Genomic DNA, 24,724 nt, shown 5'->3' on the forward strand with positions numbered 1-24,724 from the left:
TGCAATAAACATAAAACATTCTGTGCCTCATCAATTTATTATAAAAAGAGCTCTTTTCCTCCTCTGACTCAATAGTAAGACGAGTGACTATATAAGCGGAACCTCTCCCCGGGAGATATTTGGCAGAGCGGAAGCTCGGCTCAACTCGAGCTCACCTGTAACCTGTCATTCTTTTAGGTGGCAATGTTACGTAATGTTAAAAATAGATTATTTTAGAGAAAAATATCCTCAGAAGTCACGCTTTAAGGGTAATAGAAGCCGACGGAAAGAGAGATCGAGAAGAACGGGAAAAGTTAGAAATACACATGAAAGAAGAATTAAACTATCTGGATTAAGGCCAAATCAAAAGTGATGAAACTGACAATTTATTTAATTTAAACAGTTTATTGAACAGCTGAAAAATTCTTATTTTTGGCTTTGTTTCTGCAAGGCCTGGTTTTTTGTTTTTCTTGCTTTTTTTTCTATTTCTTATGTCATCTGAGTCATTGCCCTATTGAATCCTGATCTGTCCCTGCTGTGGATGCTCTGTCTGTTGTTTGGACATGGCGAGCCAATAATTTACATTTAGTCATTTAGCAGATGCCTTTGTCCAAAGCGACTTACAAATGAGGAATAAAGCAAGCACAAGTCATCATGAAGAGGTAAAAACAACACAAGAAGTGCTCAAAATACAAAGTTGAGGCACTGCTTAGAGTAGCATAAGTCAGACAAGAGAGGATTAAAGGAAAAGAAAATAATTATTTTGCTCACGGAAGAGATGAGTTTTCAGCTGTCTTTTGAATATTGTCAGGGATTCTGCATTCCGGATGAGGGTGTGGAGATCATTCCACCAGCAAGGAACCATGAATGAGAATGTTCTGGAGAATGATTTTTTAGCTTATCATCTGGTTAAAATGTGAGAAAGAGCTGTGTGTCATCAGCATAGCAATAGTAAGAGAAACCATGAGCCTGTATGATGTGTCCCAGTGATGTGGTGTAGATGGAGAAGAGGAGGGGTCCAAGCACTGAACCCTGGGGAACCCCTGTGGTCAGTTGATGTGCTCTGGATACCTCGCCTCTCCATGCAACCCTGAAGGATCTACCTGTGAGATAGGACTCAAACCAGTGGAGTGGAGTACCCGTGATACTCAGTGATGAGAAGGAGGACAGAAGCATCTGATGATCCACAGTGTTGAAGGCAGCAGACAGATCCAGCAGAATGAGAACTGATGATTTGGAAGCAGCTTTGGCGATCTGCAGGGCTTCTGTGACCGACAGTAATGACGTCTCAGTTGAATGCCCTTTCTTGAAGCCAGATTGGTTGACATCCAGCTGGTTATTCGGAGACAGGAAAGATGATACTTGGTTGAAAGCAACTCATTCAAGTGTTCTCGCTATGAATGGTAGGAGAGAGACAGGTCTGTAACTCTCTGAGTGATGTGTTTAGTGTTGGTTTTTAAAGCAGTGGAGTTACCCGAGCCTGCTTGAATGCTGTAGGGTAAATGCCAGTATGGAGGGATGAGTTGGAAGGGAACAATCATCTCAGAAAAAGGAGACTTATTAAACACAACTGCAGAGGTTTTATTAAGAAAATTATAGCACTCATTCAAAATGAAAAAAGATGCTAAAACCAGGAATGAACAGACAAGATCCAAGAATCCTCAAATCAGCTCCATCACACAGAACAGAGAGAGATTATACAGTCTGAGTCTGTCCATTACTGTATTAATATTATATTTAAAGCAGTTTACATATGAAGCGCAAGAGAATGACTTTCAACACTGTAGGCAAATATATCCACAAAATCCATATAAATGAAAATAAATTTGGCTTTTTATATGTAAACTATATCTATATCTCTTTTATATCTAAACTTGATTATGTCACTATAAGTGCTCAGAGTTTTTTCCCTGTTTTCTGAGAAGAAGAAAATAAAACAATGAACAATCCTCTGTAAGTTTTTGCTATTGTAAATATTGCTGCAGATTGGCTCTAAACTCATCAGTATTTTATTCTAATATTGTCGGCATCTCTATTTCCTCTGGGTGCTTCAAGTCCTTCCTCCCTGCAAAATAAAAGCATTGACTGACCTCTCGTATGTGTTTTTATCATGATTGCAGATTGTTCCAGATCAGATGAGTGTGAATCATCAGATTGTGTGCGGCTCAAAACTCACCAGCTCTTCTTGCACAGATGATCTGAAGAAGAATCACAGTAGGAGCAGCAAACACTGCGATCCCAACAATACTCACAATCACTGCAGGAAACATGAGAGGAAGAAGAGAAACTGTACATGACTGAAGTCAAGGGTATTCAACTATCAACAGTTATTGATGAAGCATTTACAGACTGACTGATAGTTTAATGTTATAAAGCTGTCAGTATAAATGAACGTGTCGTACCTCTGTATAATGATCCAGCAGTCACACTGACTCCAGTTTCTGATGCTGTATCAGCTGGATCTGTGGATCACGTCTGTTAGTTCAGTTCAACACATAATGCCACATATACACAACATCATCATCACATAATACTGGAGCTTCACATCACAGAAATGATGAATATGTGCACGAGTCTGTCATCTATTATCTTCGTACTTCACTCTCAAGCTGTCAGGAGGAGAATGGCAGTAGTTGAGAAGAGACTGTACTGTATTACTGTATAACTGTATCAACTCCAAAACGTATGAAGCCATCAGAAAGAGTAGAGCCAATCTGTGGAAGTTTTCACAAATCTGTCAGAAAAGAGTGTTTTCTCACCTGAATACTTGACAGTGTATCTGACTGAGGTCACGAGTTGATTTCTGCGAGTAAGCTGACATCTCCACTCTCTGTTGTCATCTTCATTCAGGAGTGTTGTAGTCAGACTGATGATACAGTGATCTTGATCTGATGATGATAATATCTGATATCTGGAGTCTGTCTTCAGATCAACACCAGCCTGATTCACCCACAACAGCTCAACTCCATCAGGACGGACCCGATAATCACAGGATAATCCAGTATACAACTGACAGGAGAGAGTCACAGAGCGGCCTGGACTGATCTCAGTCTGTGAGGATGAAGAAGATGAAGATGATGAAGATGATGATGATGATGATGGAGACACTGAAACTAAACACAAGACACAAATCACAGACTCTTCAATCATCATATCAGGGAGAATCTGCCCTTTTTAAATTGACCACATAATCATAAACTTACCATGAAGAACATACAGATAAACTTCAGCATCAAGTCCTTGTTGTCTGCCATTCACATATTGTTCGCAGCTGTATAATCCATAATCATCTTCTGTGACGTTCTTGATGTTCAGAGAGCAGTCAGACTCCAGACTCAGTCCCTCATGTCTCTCTGAGTCTTTATTCTTTATCCCTCCAGTAATCAGTTCAACTCTCAATGAACGTCTGAATGTGTTATAGTAGATCCATGTAGTTGATTTGCAGTCAGAAAGAGCATTATTACAGGACAGAGAGACATTTTCACCAGAACTGATGAACACATGATCATATCCACTGGTTCCTGAAACACAGTATATCTCAGTGATCATTATGATATATATTAATAAATGAAAACATAAAACACACCAGCATAAAAAGCAGAAGTTTTAAATCATAGTATTTTTCCTGACTTAAAGCAAACAACACACTCTCCAGAATAAACTATTAGTCTTTATCAGAGAGCTGTTCAAATCACTGACACACTCTTAATATGAAGATAATTCTTCATCATCAGATGTTTGAGTGACACTATGTCCAGTATCAGGAATAATACAGTATGATCTGTGTGTATCAATACACAACTCTGAGATCACAACGTGAATGTGTGCAAGAATAAACTGAGCATGTTCAAATGAACTCTTTCCAGACTAATTCCACTAAATGTCTTTAGAGAAAATACAGATTTCTTTACCTGTGAGAAGTGAAGAGAGAATGATCAGTCCCAGCACACACAGATCACACTTATCAGCCATTTTCTGTTTCTGTCAGTCTCCCTCTGCATTATATTTAGTTACAGCTCTTTCTCTTCATTATATATAGATACAGCTCCTCCTTTAAACATCATCAGCTCCTCCTGTGGTTATTAACTTCCTCTCATCTGACCAACCAACCATCACTGGAGAAATAAACAAAGCCTAATGTTGCAGTGCATGATGGAAACCACCAATCAAAGCTCTGTGTCTCACAAATGTCTCAAAAAATAATCATTATTGCTAATATAGCGTATAACTGTTGAGCTAAGTGAACCTGAAGGTAGTGATGGTGAGATGAAGCTTCATGAAGCTTTAAAGCTTTCCAGCCTGATGTGTGTAAAAGTGGTTGATTTCTCCAGGTTTCGAATGCACACAGCGACACCTGCTGGTCAATGCTAATATCATGCAGAACAAATCCTCAGTGGTGTGTTATGGAAATTAATTTGACTTCATGCAGGGCTGCCAATGCTGAGAATCAGGCAATCGACACTTTTCACTCGCTCTCACGACACACATCCAGTTTCTCACGCAGAGGAAAATCATGAAGCAAAGAGGACTGACAATGGTTCAGATTACTTACTGTCTGTTGATTACTACTCTAAATTCCCAGAAATCAGCAACTGCTCAGAGTGTAATCGTGGCCCTGAAATCGATGTTGGCGAGGCATGGTATACCAGATGCTGTAGTTACTAATGGGACGTCGGTTGAAATCCAAAATACCCACCTCAGTCACCTTGTTGTCACCCGAGAGCAACATACAGATCCAAGACAGCCTGAAACTAAGACAAGACAAGCAAAAAGCCTACTTTGACAGGCAAACGAGACTGCTTCCAGATGTCCACATAGGAGAAAGAGTGAGAGTGCAACGAGGAGATGTCTGGAAACCTGCAGGAATCATAAAAACACATGAGCAACCAAGATCCTTCATCATACAAACTCCAGATGGGAAAACAGAAAACATCTTCTAAAGACTGGAGACAAAAGTCTCACAACAACAGTCAATGACACTTATAGTGAGATGGACTCACAGGTCACTGACACTCAGTCATCTACAATTGACAAGGACACACAAAACACAGCATTGCCTGAGTCTCAGCCACATGAATACATCACCAGGTCAGGCAGACAAGTGAAAATACCCTCAAGGTACAAGGACTGAACTGTGGTTTGTACTGTACTAATACGCTGCTGTAGTAACCTGAGTTTTGTTTTTGTTTGAATAATTTGTGCATTTAAAAGAATGAGCTCAGTGTTCATAAGATTGCTCATTTATAAAGAAATTATATTTTGGTTGTCAAGTCAAGTATATTTGTATAGTGCTTTTCATAATACAGATTGTATCAAAGCAGCTTCACAGTATTAAATTAAAACAATACATCAATGTTTGTTTCTAGTGGAACGTCCAAATATCCCCAACTGAGCAAGCCAAAGGCAACAGTGACTAGATTACTGTAATGCTTTATTAGCCGGTTGTCCTGCATCCTCAATAAACAAGCTACAGTTAGTCCAAAATTCCGCCGCTAGAGTTCTAACTAGATCAAGAAAATGTGATCATATAACACCAATTTTATCATTACTACATTGGCTACCTATAAAGTTCCGTATTAATTACAAGGTATTGCTACTGACTTATAAAGCCCTAAACGGCTTAGCTCCAGTCTAACCGAAAAACTCCATCAGGTGACCTAATGGAGAAAAAAACCTTGGGAGAACCCAGGCTCAGTCGGGGGCCAGTTCTCCTCTGGCGTTTATGAACTAGAGACCGGATTTAACTGTAAGATTAAAAATATTATATGAATGCCTGGCTGAAGAGATGCGTCTTTAATCTAGTTTTAAACTGGGAGAGCGAGTCTGAGCAACGAACAGTATCAGGAAGACTATTCCAGAGTTTTGGAGCTAAATGTGAAAATGCTCTCCCTCCTTTGGTGGATCTGGATATCCTAGGTATGACCAAAAGCCTCGAATTTAGTGATCTTAAAGAGCGCGATGGATTATAGGGCGATAGAAGATCGGTTAAATATACTGGAGCTAAGCCGTTTAGGGCTTTATAAGTCAGTAGCAATACCTTGTAAATAATATGGAACTTTATAGGTAACCAATGTAGTGATGATAAAATCGGTGTTATATGATCATATTTTCTTGATCTAGTAAGAACTCTAGATTTTGGACTAACTGTAGCTTGTTTATTGAGGATGCAGGACAACCGGCTAATAAAGCATTACAGTAATCTAGTCTCGAGGTCATGAACGCTTGAACTAACTTTTCTGCATCAGAAACTGATAGCATATTACGTAGCTTAGCAATGTTTCTAAGGTGGAAAAAGGCTGTTTTTGTAACATATGAAATATGATTTTCAAAAGACAGGTTGCAGTCTAGTATAACACCAAGGTCTTTTACTGTAGTGGATAAAGTAACAGGGCATCCTACTATGTTAAAGTTGTATTGTGAGAGGTTTTGTGGGCGTTTTTTTGAACCGATAAGTATTACCTCTGTTTTGCCTGGATTTAATAAAAGAAAATTGCGCGTCATCCAATCTTTTATATCTTTAACACACTCTGTCAATTTGGATAATTTAGTGTTTTCATCCGGCCGTGATGAAATATATATTTGAGTGTCATCAGCATAACAATGGAAACTAATTCCATGTTTCCTTATAATATTTCCAAGTGGCAGCATATATATTGAGAATAACAGAGGGCCTAACACAGATCCTTGCGGCACTCCATAGTTTACTGGAGTTATGATCGATTTTTCTCCATTTACATAGACAAAATGGTATCGGTCAGATAGGTATGATCTGAACCAGCTTAATGCTTGTCCTTGAACACCAGTATAATTTTGTAGTCGATGATCTAAGAGTATTGTGTGATCTATAGTATCGAACGCAGCACTAAGATCAAGTAAAACTAATATTGAGATACAGCCTTGGTCAGAAGCTAAAAGTAAATAATTTGTGATTTTAACGAGCGCAGTTTCAGTGCTATGGTGCGGCCTGATAGCCTGACTGAAGGTTGTATAACTGATTAATTCAGATTTGTAATAATGGTTACAAGCTCAATAGTTCTAAACTTAAGAGGGGGGATGTCATGGGTTCCCACGGGTCCTTGAAATCTTTGAAAGTTTGTGAATCTGAAAAAAAAGTTTTTGCAAATAAACATAAATAGAGACAGGACCTTGAAAGTGCTTGAATTTATTTTGTGCAATAAGTTTTCTGGAAAAAATTCCATATTCACTCCACTCCTCTAATGTGTTATTTCGCCCACACTTCATGGCCTATGCAGACTAGCTTGCTTGATTTACACTAGTTAAGTGCATTTACGCGTTACGTTACCAGGGTTTTTCCTGCATAGAGGATTATGAGGCGGCCGCCTCCGTCAAATTTTGTGCCGCCTCCGGCTCTCGACAAACTAGGGAATCACCGAAAACGTGAGGATTATCCTGTTTTGTTTAATTTAATGTCAGTAACCAGACAGTTTCTGGTCCCATTGACTTCCATAGTATATTTGGTAACACTTTAGAATACTGTATCTTACTTACTGCATAACTTATAAGGAATTATTGAAGAACTAATATGTAATTCTTCATTAACTAGTTATTCACTACTGTTAACTACTAAGGAAGATGTGTTAACTAATCAGTATGTAAAATAATTTTATGATTGTGTTAAGTAACAGTTAGTTAATCAATAACTAATTAACTCTGTCATACTGCCTGAAGAACTACTATTAATGATCTACTAATTAAGGTTCAAGAATAATAATTAAGAAGTAACTAATGAACAGTCATACGAACTACACTGAGTTGTGACCTTCCTTATTTACTAATGTTATTAATAGAAGTAGTATTATGAAAATACAATTTTAACAAATGCATACAATGTTAAAGAGGTTTTTACCTGTGTGGTTTTTTGAGTGTGTTCTGTAAGAAATCAACTTCAGAAAGGAACCCCACTCAACTTACCTCAGATTAGTTTTTTATATTTTATATACCTGTAAAGTACTGTGTGTGTCTGTTTTCCTCAGCATATGCCATTGAGTAAATTCATGTATTTGAGGCAAAGACTGAGGGAAACTGAAAGGGAGCTTATTAGTAATTCCTAAATAATTGTCAAATAATTCTGCAGGAATTACTTATAACCTGATTAGTAATTAATAAACAACTATCAAATAATTATCCAGGAATTAGGCTACTTTTAACCTGAAACAGTATTCTAAAGTGAAAATATAGGGAACTTATTAGTAATTAATAAAGAATTATTAGATAATTCTTCAGGAATTACTTAGAACCTGATACAGTATTCTAAAGTGAAAATATAGGGAACCCATTAGTAATTAATAAAGAACTATAAAATAATTATCCAGGAATTAGGCTACTTTTAACCTGAAACCGTATTCTAAAGTGAAAATATAGGGAACTTATTAGTAATTAATAAAGAATTATTAGATCATTCTTCAGGAATTACTTAGAACCTGATACAGTATTCTAAAGTGAAAATATAGGGAACTCATTAGTAATTAATAAAGAATTACCAGACCGCCGCCCTGCGTTTCACTCATAGCCAAAATATGCTGTTACTGACTCCATAACCTGCCCATAAACAAACAGTGCACAGCTCTAAGAACATATTTTAACATCTGATGTTTTAGGATCTTTAGAAATAAAAACATTTGTTTTATGCAAGGAATCAGGCGTTTCCATCACGCAAAAAAGACAGACTCGTTAGCTAGTTAACTGACATTGTGTCCTTGTATGTTGCCTTGCATAAAATAACATGATTTACAGCACAGTAATGATTTTATAGATTCAATAAAACGTACACAAACCTGTATTTCGCTGAAGAAATGCACCATATCGGCATTGTATGTTAGTTACTTCTTAGTTATTTTTCTTGAACCTTAATTAGTAGATAACTAATAATAGCTCATAGGGAGGTATGACAGAATTCATTAGTTATTGATTAACTAACTGTTACTTAACACAACAATAAAATTATATTGCATACTGATTAGTTAACACAACTTCCTTAGTAGTTAACAATAGTGAAGAAGTAGTTAATGAAGAATTACCTATTAGTACTTCAATAATTCCTTATAAGTTATGCAGTAAGATACAGTATTCTAAAGTGTTACCGTATATTTTTTTGAGTATATGATGACAGAATTTTCATTTTAAAGTGGAGTATCCCTTTAAAATATTACATAATTATAATAAAACCCTATTATATATTTAATTTGAGTTGTTATTTTTAACCTTTAAAAGCTGACAGGGCGTTATATTTACAGCATTAGGTGAGAGATTTTTTTTCTTGAGGAAAATTAACATGTATCTGTGCCTAATATTTATCGAAATTAATCGATATTGAATCAAAATCGGATTCAAATCACAATAAATTTATTGAAAATTTGTGTCAAGCAATAATAAAAACAGTAACCTACAAGTTATTGTACCATGTAAACATTGTAACGATATTTTTCGTACTTTTAGAGCACAACAGAAACTTTCCATATCATATTCTTCTGATGACGACATTTTCACATTCAGCGCAATTCCTCAGTGGAACTACAGTTCCCAGCAGCCATTGCGTCTCTGTTTCCGGTGACTTGTGTAAACGAAGATGGCGCCGTCCGGAGAGCAACAAGCGTGGGTCATTCCCGGAGGTTTTACTGGTAACAATCAGTTCATTAACGTTTATAAATGTAATAACATGCGTATATATTCGCTCGTGATGATGATAACAGTCCAGGTTTTGCATGATGAGCTTCGGTTAGGGTTAGGCTTGACTGATTCATTCTTTCGACAGCACAGTCCTGAAGTGTCAACTAGTCTCTCCTCTTCCGCCGGAACCAGGCCGTATCCAGAGCCGATGAAGGACCTGCGCCTGGACGCGACGACAACGCAGTACTGAAGTGTCAAGTCTCTCCGTTTCTGAAGTGAGGTGGACCCCGGCCGTATCCAGATCAGATGGTGGATCTGCACCTGGACCCAACCATGACGCATCCCTGAAGTGCCGGCCTCATCAGCCCTGTGAAGGCCTCATCAACATGACCAATCTGACCTCTGACCTGTAATGCTGCCTGGATCATAATCATACACTGTCCGCTCATTGGCCAGAGGAGAACCGACCGACTGAGCCTGGGTTCTCATGATGTTTTATAAACAAAGTTCGGGAGGAGCACGTTCAAATAATCAATCCAATCTACTCGTCATCAAACAATTATGTCTATCCTAATCAGCATGACAAGAGTATATATATATCCACTCTGTCAACTCACCTAACATTCCTTGACAGTTTTCCAGCATCCCTCCACCACCCCGACTCCTCACTCTTGGCTCTTTCTTCACCGCCAGGAATACGGGGGGAGTACTCTGGGTTCGGGCCGAATACCGAGCCCGGAGCCCTCTCCTCGGACAGCACGCCAAATACGCATTTATTCTATCTGACTTATTTGTAAGTGTGAACTAGTGAAACAAGGTTTCTTTCTCCATTCTGTCACTGATGGAGTTTTGGTTCCTTGCCACTGTTGCCTTGGCTTTTGGCTTGCTTAGTTGGGGACATTTAATATTCAACAATATTATTGCTCTGCCTATTTAGGGTGGACGATGATGCAATTTTCTTCTACAACACACACAACTCTCTCACACACTCACACTGCAGAACAAGGTGTCCCATGATGCAGTGCGCTGTCCATTCCAGTCAGATCACGTACATTCACACACTTTTACATGATGCATTTGGCCAGTGATTTGTTGTTGTTGTTACACACAGATGTGTGTTTGTGTTGTTGTTACACACAGATGTATGTTGTTGTTGTTGTTACACACAGATGTATGTTGTTGTTGTTGTTACACACAGATGTATGTTGTTGTTGTTGTTACACACAGATGTGTGTGTTGTGTTTGCAGGATGTTCTCAGACACGTCTCCAGCCGGTTCGGGGCGATCGAGTCGGTGGAACTGTGTGAGAAACCAGGAGCGTCAGAATCCAGCGACACGAGCGGATACTTCAGACCCGTGCAGAGACAGGTTAGACACACACACACACACACACACACACACACACACTGCAGACTACTGTCACTCACTCACTCTCCAGCGACACGAGCGGATACTTCAAACCTTTTTTTTTTTTGCATGATTTTTAGTATTTCAGTGTTTATTTTAAACTGTTTTATAATATTCCTGTGTTTGCAGCAGTTTTATTTTTATTTTTGCATTGTTTATTTTGCATACGTTTTTGCAGTTTTATTTTATTTTTCAGTGTTATTTATTATTGAAATGCGTTTGTGATGTTTTCATTGTTTTAATGTCCCAGTGTTTGCAGCAAATTTATTTAATATTGTGCATTATGTTTTGCTATTGCAGTTTTTGTTTTTAATTGCAGCAATTTTATTGTTTATTTTTCATTACTTTTTGTACTCTATTTTTATTTTGCACTATTTTCTATTATTGCAATGTATTCATGATGTTTTCTTTTTGATGTTTCATTGTTTGCAGCAGGTTTTGCTTTTTTTATTTTCAAATTTTTTTATTATTGTAGAAGGTTTTTTAATTGCAGCCAAATTTTTTTTATTTTACATGACTTTTTGTTATTGCATGACTTTTTTTTATTTTTATTTTTTTAATAGATGATTTGTGGTGTTCGAACTGTCAGAAGAGCACCAGGCCTTGCTGGAGACGGGATGCTGAGGGAAAGCTGCTCTGCAACGCCTGCGGACAATACTGGAAACACTGCGGGGTGAGACTCCATTTACTTACATTATCATTATTATTATTATTATTATTATACTTTATCCTACGGCAGAACAAACACACACCTGAACACACACACACACAGAGAGGCTTTAGTAACACGTGTAACCAGCAGATGGAGACAGAGAACCACAGTGACCCTCAGTATATATGTTAAAGCACTGTGGGATCAAGTGTTCACACATGTTCTAATTTGTTACACTGTTTATTTCAATTTAAATTGTTATAATTGTCTTGTTCTTCTTCAGCAATATTGTATTTACAGTCATGCCAATAAAGCAAATTGTGTGTGTGTGTGTGTGTGGGCGGGGGTCTTCATACCTCGTCCTCTCAGTATGAAGAAAAGGGGGATTCAGAAACGCAAAGCTGGTGAGCGCACACTCAGATAGAAAACTCATTCAGGATCTTGATGAAGCCTCAGTGATCATGACTGTGACTGACAGGAGCATCTGACGGTCATATCCTATTCACACACAGCCTATGTGAAACAAACCAAAGAGTATAGAAGAATAAGCAGCGAAACTTTGATGCTTTTTTGGAAACAGCCACTAGGTGGCGCTTCAGCTGTCATTTTGGCGTGATACAGTTAGGCGTGTGTGATAATAGCAAATAAACACGAAAGAACAATAGGTGTGTTGAAAGATACAGTACAGCTTACCGAAATGTATATCCCTCATACATAATATCGATCAGTCAGTGTTTTTCACCCGTGGAAGAGCTCAATAACAGCTGGAGAACACTATAACCTACACGTGACGCTACATTTACCTCGGGAACATTAATGACCATAGCACGCTAGTTGGCTAGAAAAAATTGGCTGTTTTGCTAAATATGTGCACTATATTACATATTTTTTATTTTTGTTTGCATATATCGTTAAAATATTATAACATTATTATAATAAAAACCCTATTATATTTCATTTGAGTTGTTATTTTTAACCTTTAATAATAATAAAAGCTGACAGGATTTTCTGTATATTTACAGCGGGTGAGATATTGTTTTTCTGTACCTGTCCCTAATATTTATCGAAATTAACTGATATTGAATCAAGATCGGATTCAAATCACAAGAATTGAATTGTAATAGTGAAATTTGTGTCAATAAAAACCGTAACCAGTCATCCCAGCAAACAAAGCTCGTCCCCCGTCCCGAACGTCCGCTTGAGTCCGCATTTGGTCCGCTTCGTAGCGTTCGCTGGCATGGTTTAACCTTAAGGATTGTGGTTATTCCTTAAAAATCCCTTTAAAGTAACTTTGATAATGGCTTTTATGCAGACACCACGTTTTTTTCTTTTTGCAGATTAACAGGACTATGATTTTACTGCAAATAAACCGTGGTAAAAATAGAAAAGCCCCGGCATATTGTGGTTGCTGGTTTTACTAATACAAATAATAAATTGAAACAATGGAAAAAATATGAACTTTCTTAATATTGGATAAGATTACTACTCAATATTCTGTTGAACATGGCCTTTATAATGATTCTTTACTGATTATATTACAAAGAACCAACTAAACCAGTTTATATTTACTATAATGATTGTATTGTTTTTAAAATGAATAAAAATATCTGAAACCATGTAATTGTTTACATTAAATCATTTCCCCCACCATTACTATGACTAGTTAAATAGTCTGCGCTTCACAATGTAAATCACACTGCACATATTCATGCAATAGTGAAAGAATCCACCATTGTGCAGTTATTTTTTAACTGATTAAACATGTGAATGAATGAATCAATGCTTATAAGTGGTTATTTTTCATGCCTCTGCTTGACAATATATATCTTTGCATACTCCCATATATGAAGTGCTGTGAAATAAATAATTGTCGTACAGCAAATCTCCACACAAGCACATTAAATCAAGGAAAAACAATCTTGACTGTACAACTACAGTCCAAATGGAAAACTCTTTTATTATGGCTAAGTGTTCAAAATGTAAGCAGAGTAAAGCAAACAGAAATGCAGATCGACAGTCGCTGAATCAGATGAAAGCAATGACTTCAAGTGCAGAAGAGGCCAGAAAGGATGGAAACGAGTCCAGTTGCTGAAATTACTGGACAATTTAAAACATTATTAGGGGTTCAAGCATGAAATGCTGAAACCCTATTGTAATTGTAAGGATTCGTAAAACGCATCGTGCAGGACAAACCGTAAGGCCTAGAGACTTGAAACCTGGCCAGATGGTAGGCCTCAATGTGGGGACAACCTATCAGAGTATGACCCCGATTGGCCCATAGGTGGCGCTACAGCAACCAAAAGTTCAAAATCGCTCATAACTCTTAGACCGTTTGTCCCAGGATCAAGTGTCTTATATCGTTGGAATCCTTGGCTCGAGGCGGACAAAATGGCTATCTCCGATTTGGATGTAGGCAGGGAAACATTTCTGCTATGTCGAATTTTGTCCAAAACCTACTTTTGCGAACTAGTCCCTGGTTTTTCGCCCGATCGGAACCAAACCAGTCTAGGACAATTCTCTGGACTCTCTAGATCAATAATTATCAAAAAAAAGTTGAACTTTGGCATTTGGGTGGCTGTAACAGGGTCATTTAGAAAAGGGGCGTGGCAAAATACACTCAAAAGCCTATAAATCCCAAAGGAAAACTCAGAACTTCACCAAAATTGATGAGCATATGTGTCAGAACACGGTGAGGAAGCATGCAGAGTTTCATGGAGATCGGACCATAGGTGGCGCTATAACTGGCAAAAAGCCTTCATTCTTATTAGGGGTTCAAGCATGAAATGCTGAAACCCTATTGTAATTGTAAGGATTCGTAAAACGCATCGTGCAGGACAAACCGTAAGGCCTAGAGACTTGAAACCTGGCCAGATGGTAGGCCTCAATGTGGGGACAACCTATCAGAGTATGACCCCGATTGGCCCATAGGTGGCGCTACAGCAACCAAAAGTTCAAAATCGCTCATAACTCTTAGACCGTTTGTCCCAGGATCAAGTGTCTTATATCGTTGGAATCCTTGGCTCGAGGCGGACAAAATGGCTATCTCCGATTTGGATGTAGGCAGGGAAACATTTCTGCTATGTCGAATTTTGTCCAAAACCTACTTTTGCGAACTAGTCCCTGGTTTTTCGCCCGATCGGAACCAAACCAGTCTAGGACAATTCTCTGGACTCTCTAGATCAATAATTATCAAAAAAAAGTTGAACTTTGGCATTTGGGTGGCTGTAACAGGGTCATTTAGAAAAGGGGCGTGGCAAAATACACTCAAAAGCCTATAAATCCCAAAGGAAAACTCAGAACTTCACCAAAATTGATGAGCATATGTGTCAGAACACGGTGAGGAAGCATGCAGAGTTTCATGGAGATCGGACCATAGCTGGCGCTATAACTGGCAAAAAGCCTTCATTCTTATTAGGGGTTCAAGCATGAAATGCTGAAACCCTATTGTAATTGTAAGGATTCGTAAAACGCATCGTGCAGGACAAACCGTAAGGCCTAGAGACTTGAAACCTGGCCAGATGGTAGGCCTCAATGTGGGGACAACCTATCAGAGTATGACCCCGATTGGCCCATAGGTGGCGCTACAGCAACCAAAAGTTCAAAATCGCTCATAACTCTTAGACCGTTTGTCCCAGGATCAAGTGTCTTATATCGTTGGAATCCTTGGCTCGAGGCGGACAAAATGGCTATCTCCGATTTGGATGTAGGCAGGGAAACATTTCTGCTATGTCGAATTTTGTCCAAAACCTACTTTTGCGAACTAGTCCCTGGTTTTTCGCCCGATCGGAACCAAACCAGTCTAGGACAATTCTCTGGACTCTCTAGATCAATAATTATCAAAAAAAAGTTGAACTTTGGCATTTGGGTGGCTGTAACAGGGTCATTTAGAAAAGGGGCGTGGCAAAATACACTCAAAAGCCTATAAATCCCAAAGGAAAACTCAGAACTTCACCAAAATTGATGAGCATATGTGTCAGAACACGGTGAGGAAGCATGCAGAGTTTCATGGAGATCGGACCATAGGTGGCGCTATAACTGGCAAAAAGCCTTCATTCTTATTAGGGGTTCAAGCATGAAATGCTGAAACCCTATTGTAATTGTAAGGATTCGTAAAACGCATCGTGCAGGACAAACCGTAAGGCCTAGAGACTTGAAACCTGGCCAGATGGTAGGCCTCAATGTGGGGACAACCTATCAGAGTATGACCCCGATTGGCCCATAGGTGGCGCTACAGCAACCAAAAGTTCAAAATCGCTCATAACTCTTAGACCGTTTGTCCCAGGATCAAGTGTCTTATATCGTTGGAATCCTTGGCTCGAGGCGGACAAAATGGCTATCTCCGATTTGGATGTAGGCAGGGAAACATTTCTGCTATGTCGAATTTTGTCCAAAACCTACTTTTGCGAACTAGTCCCTGGTTTTTCGCCCGATCCGAACCAAACCAGTCTAGGACAATTCTCTGGACTCTCTAGATCAATAATTATCAAAAAAAAGTTGAACTTTGGCATTTGGGTGGCTGTAACAGGGTGCAGGACAAACCGTAAGGCCTAGAGACTTGAAACCTGGCCAGATGGTAGGCCTCAATGTGGGGACAACCTATCAGAGTATGACCCCGATTGGCCCATAGGTGGCGCTACAGCAACCAAAAGTTCAAAATCGCTCATAACTCTTAGACCGTTTGTCCCAGGATCAAGTGTCTTATATCGTTGGAATCCTTGGCTCGAGGCGGACAAAATGGCTATCTCCGATTTGGATGTAGGCAGGGAAACATTTCTGCTATGTCGAATTTTGTCCAAAACCTACTTTTGCGAACTAGTCCCTGGTTTTTCGCCCGATCGGAACCAAACCAGTCTAGGACAATTCTCTGGACTCTCTAGATCAATAATTATCAAAAAAAAGTTGAACTTTGGCATTTGGGTGGCTGTAACGGGGTCATTTAGAAAAGGGGCGTGGCAAAATACACTCAAAAGCCTATAAATCCCAAAGGAAAACTCAGAACTTCACCAAAATTGATGAGCATATGTGTCAGAACACGGTGAGGAAGCATGCAGAGTTTCATGGAGATCGGACCATAGGTGGCGCTATAACTGGCAAAAAGCCTTCATTCTTATTAGGGGTTCAAGCATGAAATGCTGAAACCCTATTGTAATTGTAAGGATTCGTAAAACGCATCGTGCAGGACAAACCGTAAGGCCTAGAGACTTGAAACCTGGCCAGATGGTAGGCCTCAATGTGGGGACAACCTATCAGAGTATGACCCCGATTGGCCCATAGGTGGCGCTACAGCAACCAAAAGTTCAAAATCGCTCATAACTCTTAGACCGTTTGTCCCAGGATCAAGTGTCTTATATCGTTGGAATCCTTGGCTCGAGGCGGACAAAATGGCTATCTCCGATTTGGATGTAGGCAGGGAAACATTTCTGCTATGTCGAATTTTGTCCAAAACCTACTTTTGCGAACTAGTCCCTGGTTTTTCGCCCGATCGGAACCAAACCAGTCTAGGACAATTCTCTGGACTCTCTAGATCAATAATTATCAAAAAAAAGTTGAACTTTGGCATTTGGGTGGCTGTAACAGGGTCATTTAGAAAAGGGGCGTGGCAAAATACACTCAAAAGCCTATAAATCCCAAAGGAAAACTCAGAACTTCACCAAAATTGATGAGCATATGTGTCAGAACACGGTGAGGAAGCATGCAGAGTTTCATGGAGATCGGACCATAGCTGGCGCTATAACTGGCAAAAAGCCTTCATTCTTATTAGGGGTTCAAGCATGAAATGCTGAAACCCTATTGTAATTGTAAGGATTCGTAAAACGCATCGTGCAGGACAAACCGTAAGGCCTAGAGACTTGAAACCTGGCCAGATGGTAGGCCTCAATGTGGGGACAACCTATCAGAGTATGACCCCGATTGGCCCATAGGTGGCGCTACAGCAACCAAAAGTTCAAAATCGCTCATAACTCTTAGACCGTTTGTCCCAGGATCAAGTGTCTTATATCGTTGGAATCCTTGGCTCGAGGCGGACAAAATGGCTATCTCCGATTTGGATGTAGGCAGGGAAACATTTCTGCTATGTCGAATTTTGTCCAAAACCTACTTTTGCGAACTAGTCCCTGGTTTTTCGCCCGATCGGAACCAAACCAGTCTAGGACAATTCTCTGGACTCTCTAGATCAATAATTATCAAAAAAAAGTTGAACTTTGGCATTTGGGTGGCTGTAACAGGGTCATTTAGAAAAGGGGCGTGGCAAAATACACTCAAAAGCCTATAAATCCCAAAGGAAAACTCAGAACTTCACCAAAATTGATGAGCATATGTGTCAGAACACGGTGAGGAAGCATGCAGAGTTTCATGGAGATCGGACCATAGGTGGCGCTATAACTGGCAAAAAGCCTTCATTCTTATTAGGGGTTCAAGCATGAAATGCTGAAACCCTATTGTAATTGTAAGGATTCGTAAAACGCATCGTGCAGGACAAACCGTAAGGCCTAGAGACTTGAAACCTGGCCAGATGGTAGGCCTCAATGTGGGGACAACCTATCAGAGTATGACCCCGATTGGCCCATAGGTGGCGCTACAGCAACCAAAAGTTCAAAATCGCTCATAACTCTTAGACCGTTTGTCCCAGGATCAAGTGTCTTATATCGTTGGAATCCTTGGCTCGAGGCGGACAAAATGGCTATCTCCGATTTGGATGTAGGCAGGGAAACATTTCTGCTATGTCGAATTTTGTCCAAAACCTACTTTTGCGAACTAGTCCCTGGTTTTTCGCCCGATCCGAACCAAACCAGTCTAGGACAATTCTCTGGACTCTCTAGATCAATAATTATCAAAAAAAAGTTGAACTTTGGCATTTGGGTGGCTGTAACAGGGTCATTTAGAAAAGGGGCGTGGCAAAATACACTCAAAAGCCTATAAATCCCAAAGGAAAACTCAGAACTTCACCAAAATTGATGAGCATATGTGTCAGAACACGGTGAGGAAGCATGCAGAGTTTCATGGAGATCGGACCATAGGTGGCGCTATAACTGGCAAAAAGCCTTCATTCTTATTAGGGGTTCAAGCATGAAATGCTGAAACCCTATTGTAATTGTAAGGATTCGTAAAACGCATCGTGCAGGACAAACCGTAAGGCCTAGAGACTTGAAACCTGGCCAGATGGTAGGCCTCAATGTGGGGACAACCTATCAGAGTATGACCCCGATTGGCCCATAGGTGGCGCTACAGCAACCAAAAGTTCAAAATCGCTCATAACTCTTAGACCGTTTGTCCCAGGATCAAGTGTCTTATATCGTTGGAATCCTTGGCTCGAGGCGGACAAAATGGCTATCTCCGATTTGGATGTAGGCAGGGAAACATTTCTGCTATGTCGAATTTTGTCCAAAACCTACTTTTGCGAACTAGTCCCTGGTTTTTCGCCCGATCCGAACCAAACCAGTCTAGGACAATTCTCTGGACTCTCTAGATCAATAATTATCAAAAAAAAGTTGAACTTTGGCATTTGGGTGGCTGTAACAGGGTCATTTAGAAAAGGGGCGTGGTAAAATACACTCAAAAGCCTATAAATCCCAAAGGAAAACTCAGAACTTCACCAAAATTGATGAGCATATGTGTCAGAACACGGTGAGGAAGCATGCAGAGTTTCATGGAGATCGGACCATAGGTGGCGCTATAACTGGCAAAAAGCCTTCATTCTTATTAGGGGTTCAAGCATGAAATGCTGAAACCCTATTGTAATTGTAAGGATTCGTAAAACGCATCGTGCAGGACAAACCGTAAGGCCTAGAGACTTGAAACCTGGCCAGATGGTAGGCCTCAATGTGGGGACAACCTATCAGAGTATGACCCCGATTGGCCCATAGGTGGCGCTACAGCAACCAAAAGTTCAAAATCGCTCATAACTCTTAGACCGTTTGTCCCAGGATCAAGTGTCTTATATCGTTGGAATCCTTGGCTCGAGGCGGACAAAATGGCTATCTCCGATTTGGATGTAGGCAGGGAAACATTTCTGCTATGTCGAATTTTGTCCAAAACCTACTTTTGCGAACTAGTCCCTGGTTTTTCGCCCGATCGGAACCAAACCAGTCTAGGACAATTCTCTGGACTCTCTAGATCAATAATTATCAAAAAAAAGTTGAACTTTGGCATTTGGGTGGCTGTAACAGGGTCATTTAGAAAAGGGGCGTGGCAAAATACACTCAAAAGCCTATAAATCCCAAAGGAAAACTCAGAACTTCACCAAAATTGATGAGCATATGTGTCAGAACACGGTGAGGAAGCATGCAGAGTTTCATGGAGATCGGACCATAGGTGGCGCTATAACTGGCAAAAAGCCTTCATTCTTATTAGGGGTTCAAGCATGAAATGCTGAAACCCTATTGTAATTGTAAGGATTCGTAAAACGCATCGTGCAGGACAAACCGTAAGGCCTAGAGACTTGAAACCTGGCCAGATGGTAGGCCTCAATGTGGGGACAACCTATCAGAGTATGACCCCGATTGGCCCATAGGTGGCGCTACAGCAACCAAAAGTTCAAAATCGCTCATAACTCTTAGACCGTTTGTCCCAGGATCAAGTGTCTTATATCGTTGGAATCCTTGGCTCGAGGCGGACAAAATGGCTATCTCCGATTTGGATGTAGGCAGGGAAACATTTCTGCTATGTCGAATTTTGTCCAAAACCTACTTTTGCGAACTAGTCCCTGGTTTTTCGCCCGATCGGAACCAAACCAGTCTAGGACAATTCTCTGGACTCTCTAGATCAATAATTATCAAAAAAAAGTTGAACTTTGGCATTTGGGTGGCTGTAACAGGGTCATTTAGAAAAGGGGCGTGGCAAAATACACTCAAAAGCCTATAAATCCCAAAGGAAAACTCAGAACTTCACCAAAATTGATGAGCATATGTGTCAGAACACGGTGAGGAAGCATGCAGAGTTTCATGGAGATCGGACCATAGGTGGCGCTATAACTGGCAAAAAGCCTTCATTCTTATTAGGGGTTCAAGCATGAAATGCTGAAACCCTATTGTAATTGTAAGGATTCGTAAAACGCATCGTGCAGGACAAACCGTAAGGCCTAGAGACTTGAAACCTGGCCAGATGGTAGGCCTCAATGTGGGGACAACCTATCAGAGTATGACCCCGATTGGCCCATAGGTGGCGCTACAGCAACCAAAAGTTCAAAATCGCTCATAACTCTTAGACCGTTTGTCCCAGGATCAAGTGTCTTATATCGTTGGAATCCTTGGCTCGAGGCGGACAAAATGGCTATCTCCGATTTGGATGTAGGCAGGGAAAAATTTCTGCTATGTCGAATTTTGTCCAAAACCTACTTTTGCGAACTAGTCCCTGGTTTTTCGCCCGATCCGAACCAAACCAGTCTAGGACAATTCTCTGGACTCTCTAGATCAATAATTATCAAAAAAAAGTTGAACTTTGGCATTTGGGTGGCTGTAACAGGGTCATTTAGAAAAGGGGCGTGGCAAAATACACTCAAAAGCCTATAAATCCCAAAGGAAAACTCAGAACTTCACCAAAATTGATGAGCATATGTGTCAGAACACGGTGAGGAAGCATGCAGAGTTTCATGGAGATCGGACCATAGGTGGCGCTATAACTGGCAAAAAGCCTTCATTCTTATTAGGGGTTCAAGCATGAAATGCTGAAACCCTATTGTAATTGTAAGGATTCGTAAAACGCATCGTGCAGGACAAACCGTAAGGCCTAGAGACTTGAAACCTGGCCAGATGGTAGGCCTCAATGTGGGGACAACCTATCAGAGTATGACCCCGATTGGCCCATAGGTGGCGCTACAGCAACCAAAAGTTCAAAATCGCTCATAACTCTTAGACCGTTTGTCCCAGGATCAAGTGTCTTATATCGTTGGAATCCTTGGCTCGAGGCGGACAAAATGGCTATCTCCGATTTGGATGTAGGCAGGGAAACATTTCTGCTATGTCGAATTTTGTCCAAAACCTACTTTTGCGAACTAGTCCCTGGTTTTTCGCCCGATCCGAACCAAACCAGTCTAGGACAATTCTCTGGACTCTCTAGATCAATAATTATCAAAAAAAAGTTGAACTTTGGCATTTGGGTGGCTGTAACAGGGTCATTTAGAAAAGGGGCGTGGCAAAATACACTCAAAAGCCTATAAATCCCAAAGGAAAACTCAGAACTTCACCAAAATTGATGAGCATATGTGTCAGAACACGGTGAGGAAGCATGCAGAGTTTCATGGAGATCGGACCATAGGTGGCGCTATAACTGGCAAAAAGCCTTCATTCTTATTAGGGGTTCAAGCATGAAATGCTGAAACCCTATTGTAATTGTAAGGATTCGTAAAACGCATCGTGCAGGACAAACCGTAAGGCCTAGAGACTTGAAACCTGGCCAGATGGTAGGCCTCAATGTGGGGACAACCTATCAGAGTATGACCCCGATTGGCCCATAGGTGGCGCTACAGCAACCAAAAGTTCAAAATCGCTCATAACTCTTAGACCGTTTGTCCCAGGATCAAGTGTCTTATATCGTTGGAATCCTTGGCTCGAGGCGGACAAAATGGCTATCTCCGATTTGGATGTAGGCAGGGAAACATTTCTGCTATGTCGAATTTTGTCCAAAACCTACTTTTGCGAACTAGTCCCTGGTTTTTCGCCCGATCCGAACCAAACCAGTCTAGGACAATTCTCTGGACTCTCTAGATCAATAATTATCAAAAAAAAGTTGAACTTTGGCATTTGGGTGGCTGTAACAGGGTCATTTAGAAAAGGGGCGTGGCAAAATACACTCAAAAGCCTATAAATCCCAAAGGAAAACTCAGAACTTCACCAAAATTGATGAGCATATGTGTCAGAACACGGTGAGGAAGCATGCAGAGTTTCATGGAGATCGGACCATAGGTGGCGCTATAACTGGCAAAAAGCCTTCATTCTTATTAGGGGTTCAAGCATGAAATGCTGAAACCCTATTGTAATTGTAAGGATTCGTAAAACGCATCGTGCAGGACAAACCGTAAGGCCTAGAGACTTGAAACCTGGCCAGATGGTAGGCCTCAATGTGGGGACAACCTATCAGAGTATGACCCCGATTGGCCCATAGGTGGCGCTACAGCAACCAAAAGTTCAAAATCGCTCATAACTCTTAGACCGTTTGTCCCAGGATCAAGTGTCTTATATCGTTGGAATCCTTGGCTCGAGGCGGACAAAATGGCTATCTCCGATTTGGATGTAGGCAGGGAAACATTTCTGCTATGTCGAATTTTGTCCAAAACCTACTTTTGCGAACTAGTCCCTGGTTTTTCGCCCGATCCGAACCAAACCAGTCTAGGACAATTCTCTGGACTCTCTAGATCAATAATTATCAAAAAAAAGTTGAACTTTGGCATTTGGGTGGCTGTAACAGGGTCATTTAGAAAAGGGGCGTGGCAAAATACACTCAAAAGCCTATAAATCCCAAAGGAAAACTCAGAACTTCACCAAAATTGATGAGCATATGTGTCAGAACACGGTGAGGAAGCATGCAGAGTTTCATGGAGATCGGACCATAGGTGGCGCTATAACTGGCAAAAAGCCTTCATTCTTATTAGGGGTTCAAGCATGAAATGCTGAAACCCTATTGTAATTGTAAGGATTCGTAAAACGCATCGTGCAGGACAAACCGTAAGGCCTAGAGACTTGAAACCTGGCCAGATGGTAGGCCTCAATGTGGGGACAACCTATCAGAGTATGACCCCGATTGGCCCATAGGTGGCGCTACAGCAACCAAAAGTTCAAAATCGCTCATAACTCTTAGACCGTTTGTCCCAGGATCAAGTGTCTTATATCGTTGGAATCCTTGGCTCGAGGCGGACAAAATGGCTATCTCCGATTTGGATGTAGGCAGGGAAACATTTCTGCTATGTCGAATTTTGTCCAAAACCTACTTTTGCGAACTAGTCCCTGGTTTTTCGCCCGATCCGAACCAAACCAGTCTAGGACAATTCTCTGGACTCTCTAGATCAATAATTATCAAAAAAAAGTTGAACTTTGGCATTTGGGTGGCTGTAACAGGGTCATTTAGAAAAGGGGCGTGGCAAAATACACTCAAAAGCCTATAAATCCCAAAGGAAAACTCAGAACTTCACCAAAATTGATGAGCATATGTGTCAGAACACGGTGAGGAAGCATGCAGAGTTTCATGGAGATCGGACCATAGGTGGCGCTATAACTGGCAAAAAGCCTTCATTCTTATTAGGGGTTCAAGCATGAAATGCTGAAACCCTATTGTAATTGTAAGGATTCGTAAAACGCATCGTGCAGGACAAACCGTAAGGCCTAGAGACTTGAAACCTGGCCAGATGGTAGGCCTCAATGTGGGGACAACCTATCAGAGTATGACCCCGATTGGCCCATAGGTGGCGCTACAGCAACCAAAAGTTCAAAATCGCTCATAACTCTTAGACCGTTTGTCCCAGGATCAAGTGTCTTATATCGTTGGAATCCTTGGCTCGAGGCGGACAAAATGGCTATCTCCGATTTGGATGTAGGCAGGGAAACATTTCTGCTATGTCGAATTTTGTCCAAAACCTACTTTTGCGAACTAGTCCCTGGTTTTTCGCCCGATCCGAACCAAACCAGTCTAGGACAATTCTCTGGACTCTCTAGATCAATAATTATCAAAAAAAAGTTGAACTTTGGCATTTGGGTGGCTGTAACAGGGTCATTTAGAAAAGGGGCGTGGCAAAATACACTCAAAAGCCTATAAATCCCAAAGGAAAACTCAGAACTTCACCAAAATTGATGAGCATATGTGTCAGAACACGGTGAGGAAGCATGCAGAGTTTCATGGAGATCGGACCATAGGTGGCGCTATAACTGGCAAAAAGCCTTCATTCTTATTAGGGGTTCAAGCATGAAATGCTGAAACCCTATTGTAATTGTAAGGATTCGTAAAACGCATCGTGCAGGACAAACCGTAAGGCCTAGAGACTTGAAACCTGGCCAGATGGTAGGCCTCAATGTGGGGACAACCTATCAGAGTATGACCCCGATTGGCCCATAGTTGGCGCTACAGCAACCAAAA

The 24,724-nt window shown here is 40.6% G+C and overlaps 1 protein-coding gene across 5 annotated transcripts in view; it reads right to left on the reverse strand.

Moving 5' to 3' along the window:
• LOC311089614 (uncharacterized protein) overlaps positions 1–24,724 on the reverse strand; it is a 90,207-nt gene that overhangs the window by 28,439 nt on the left and 37,044 nt on the right. For 2 of the 5 annotated variants that reach the window (XM_084124418.1, XM_084124415.1), the window contains exons 1-7: positions 3,891–3,991; positions 3,183–3,500; positions 2,739–3,092; positions 2,382–2,441; positions 2,156–2,236; positions 1,083–2,044; positions 751–884 (exon numbers count right to left, since the gene is read on the reverse strand). In XM_084124418.1, the coding sequence (XP_083980544.1) occupies positions 1,989–2,044; positions 2,156–2,236; positions 2,382–2,441; positions 2,739–3,092; positions 3,183–3,500; positions 3,891–3,951 (930 nt within the window). In that variant the 5' untranslated portion in view covers positions 3,952–3,991 and the 3' untranslated portion in view covers positions 751–884; positions 1,083–1,988. Of the gene's footprint in view, positions 1–750; positions 885–1,082; positions 2,045–2,155; positions 2,237–2,381; positions 2,442–2,738; positions 3,093–3,182; positions 3,501–3,890; positions 3,992–24,724 lie in introns of those variants that run through there. The other 3 variants (XM_084124416.1, XM_084124419.1, XM_084124417.1) reach the window with 3 other exon arrangements.

This window comes from Abramis brama (genome assembly GCF_963993115.1).
Source record: "Abramis brama genome assembly, chromosome: 1".
Taxonomy (NCBI): domain Eukaryota; kingdom Metazoa; phylum Chordata; class Actinopteri; order Cypriniformes; family Leuciscidae; genus Abramis; species Abramis brama.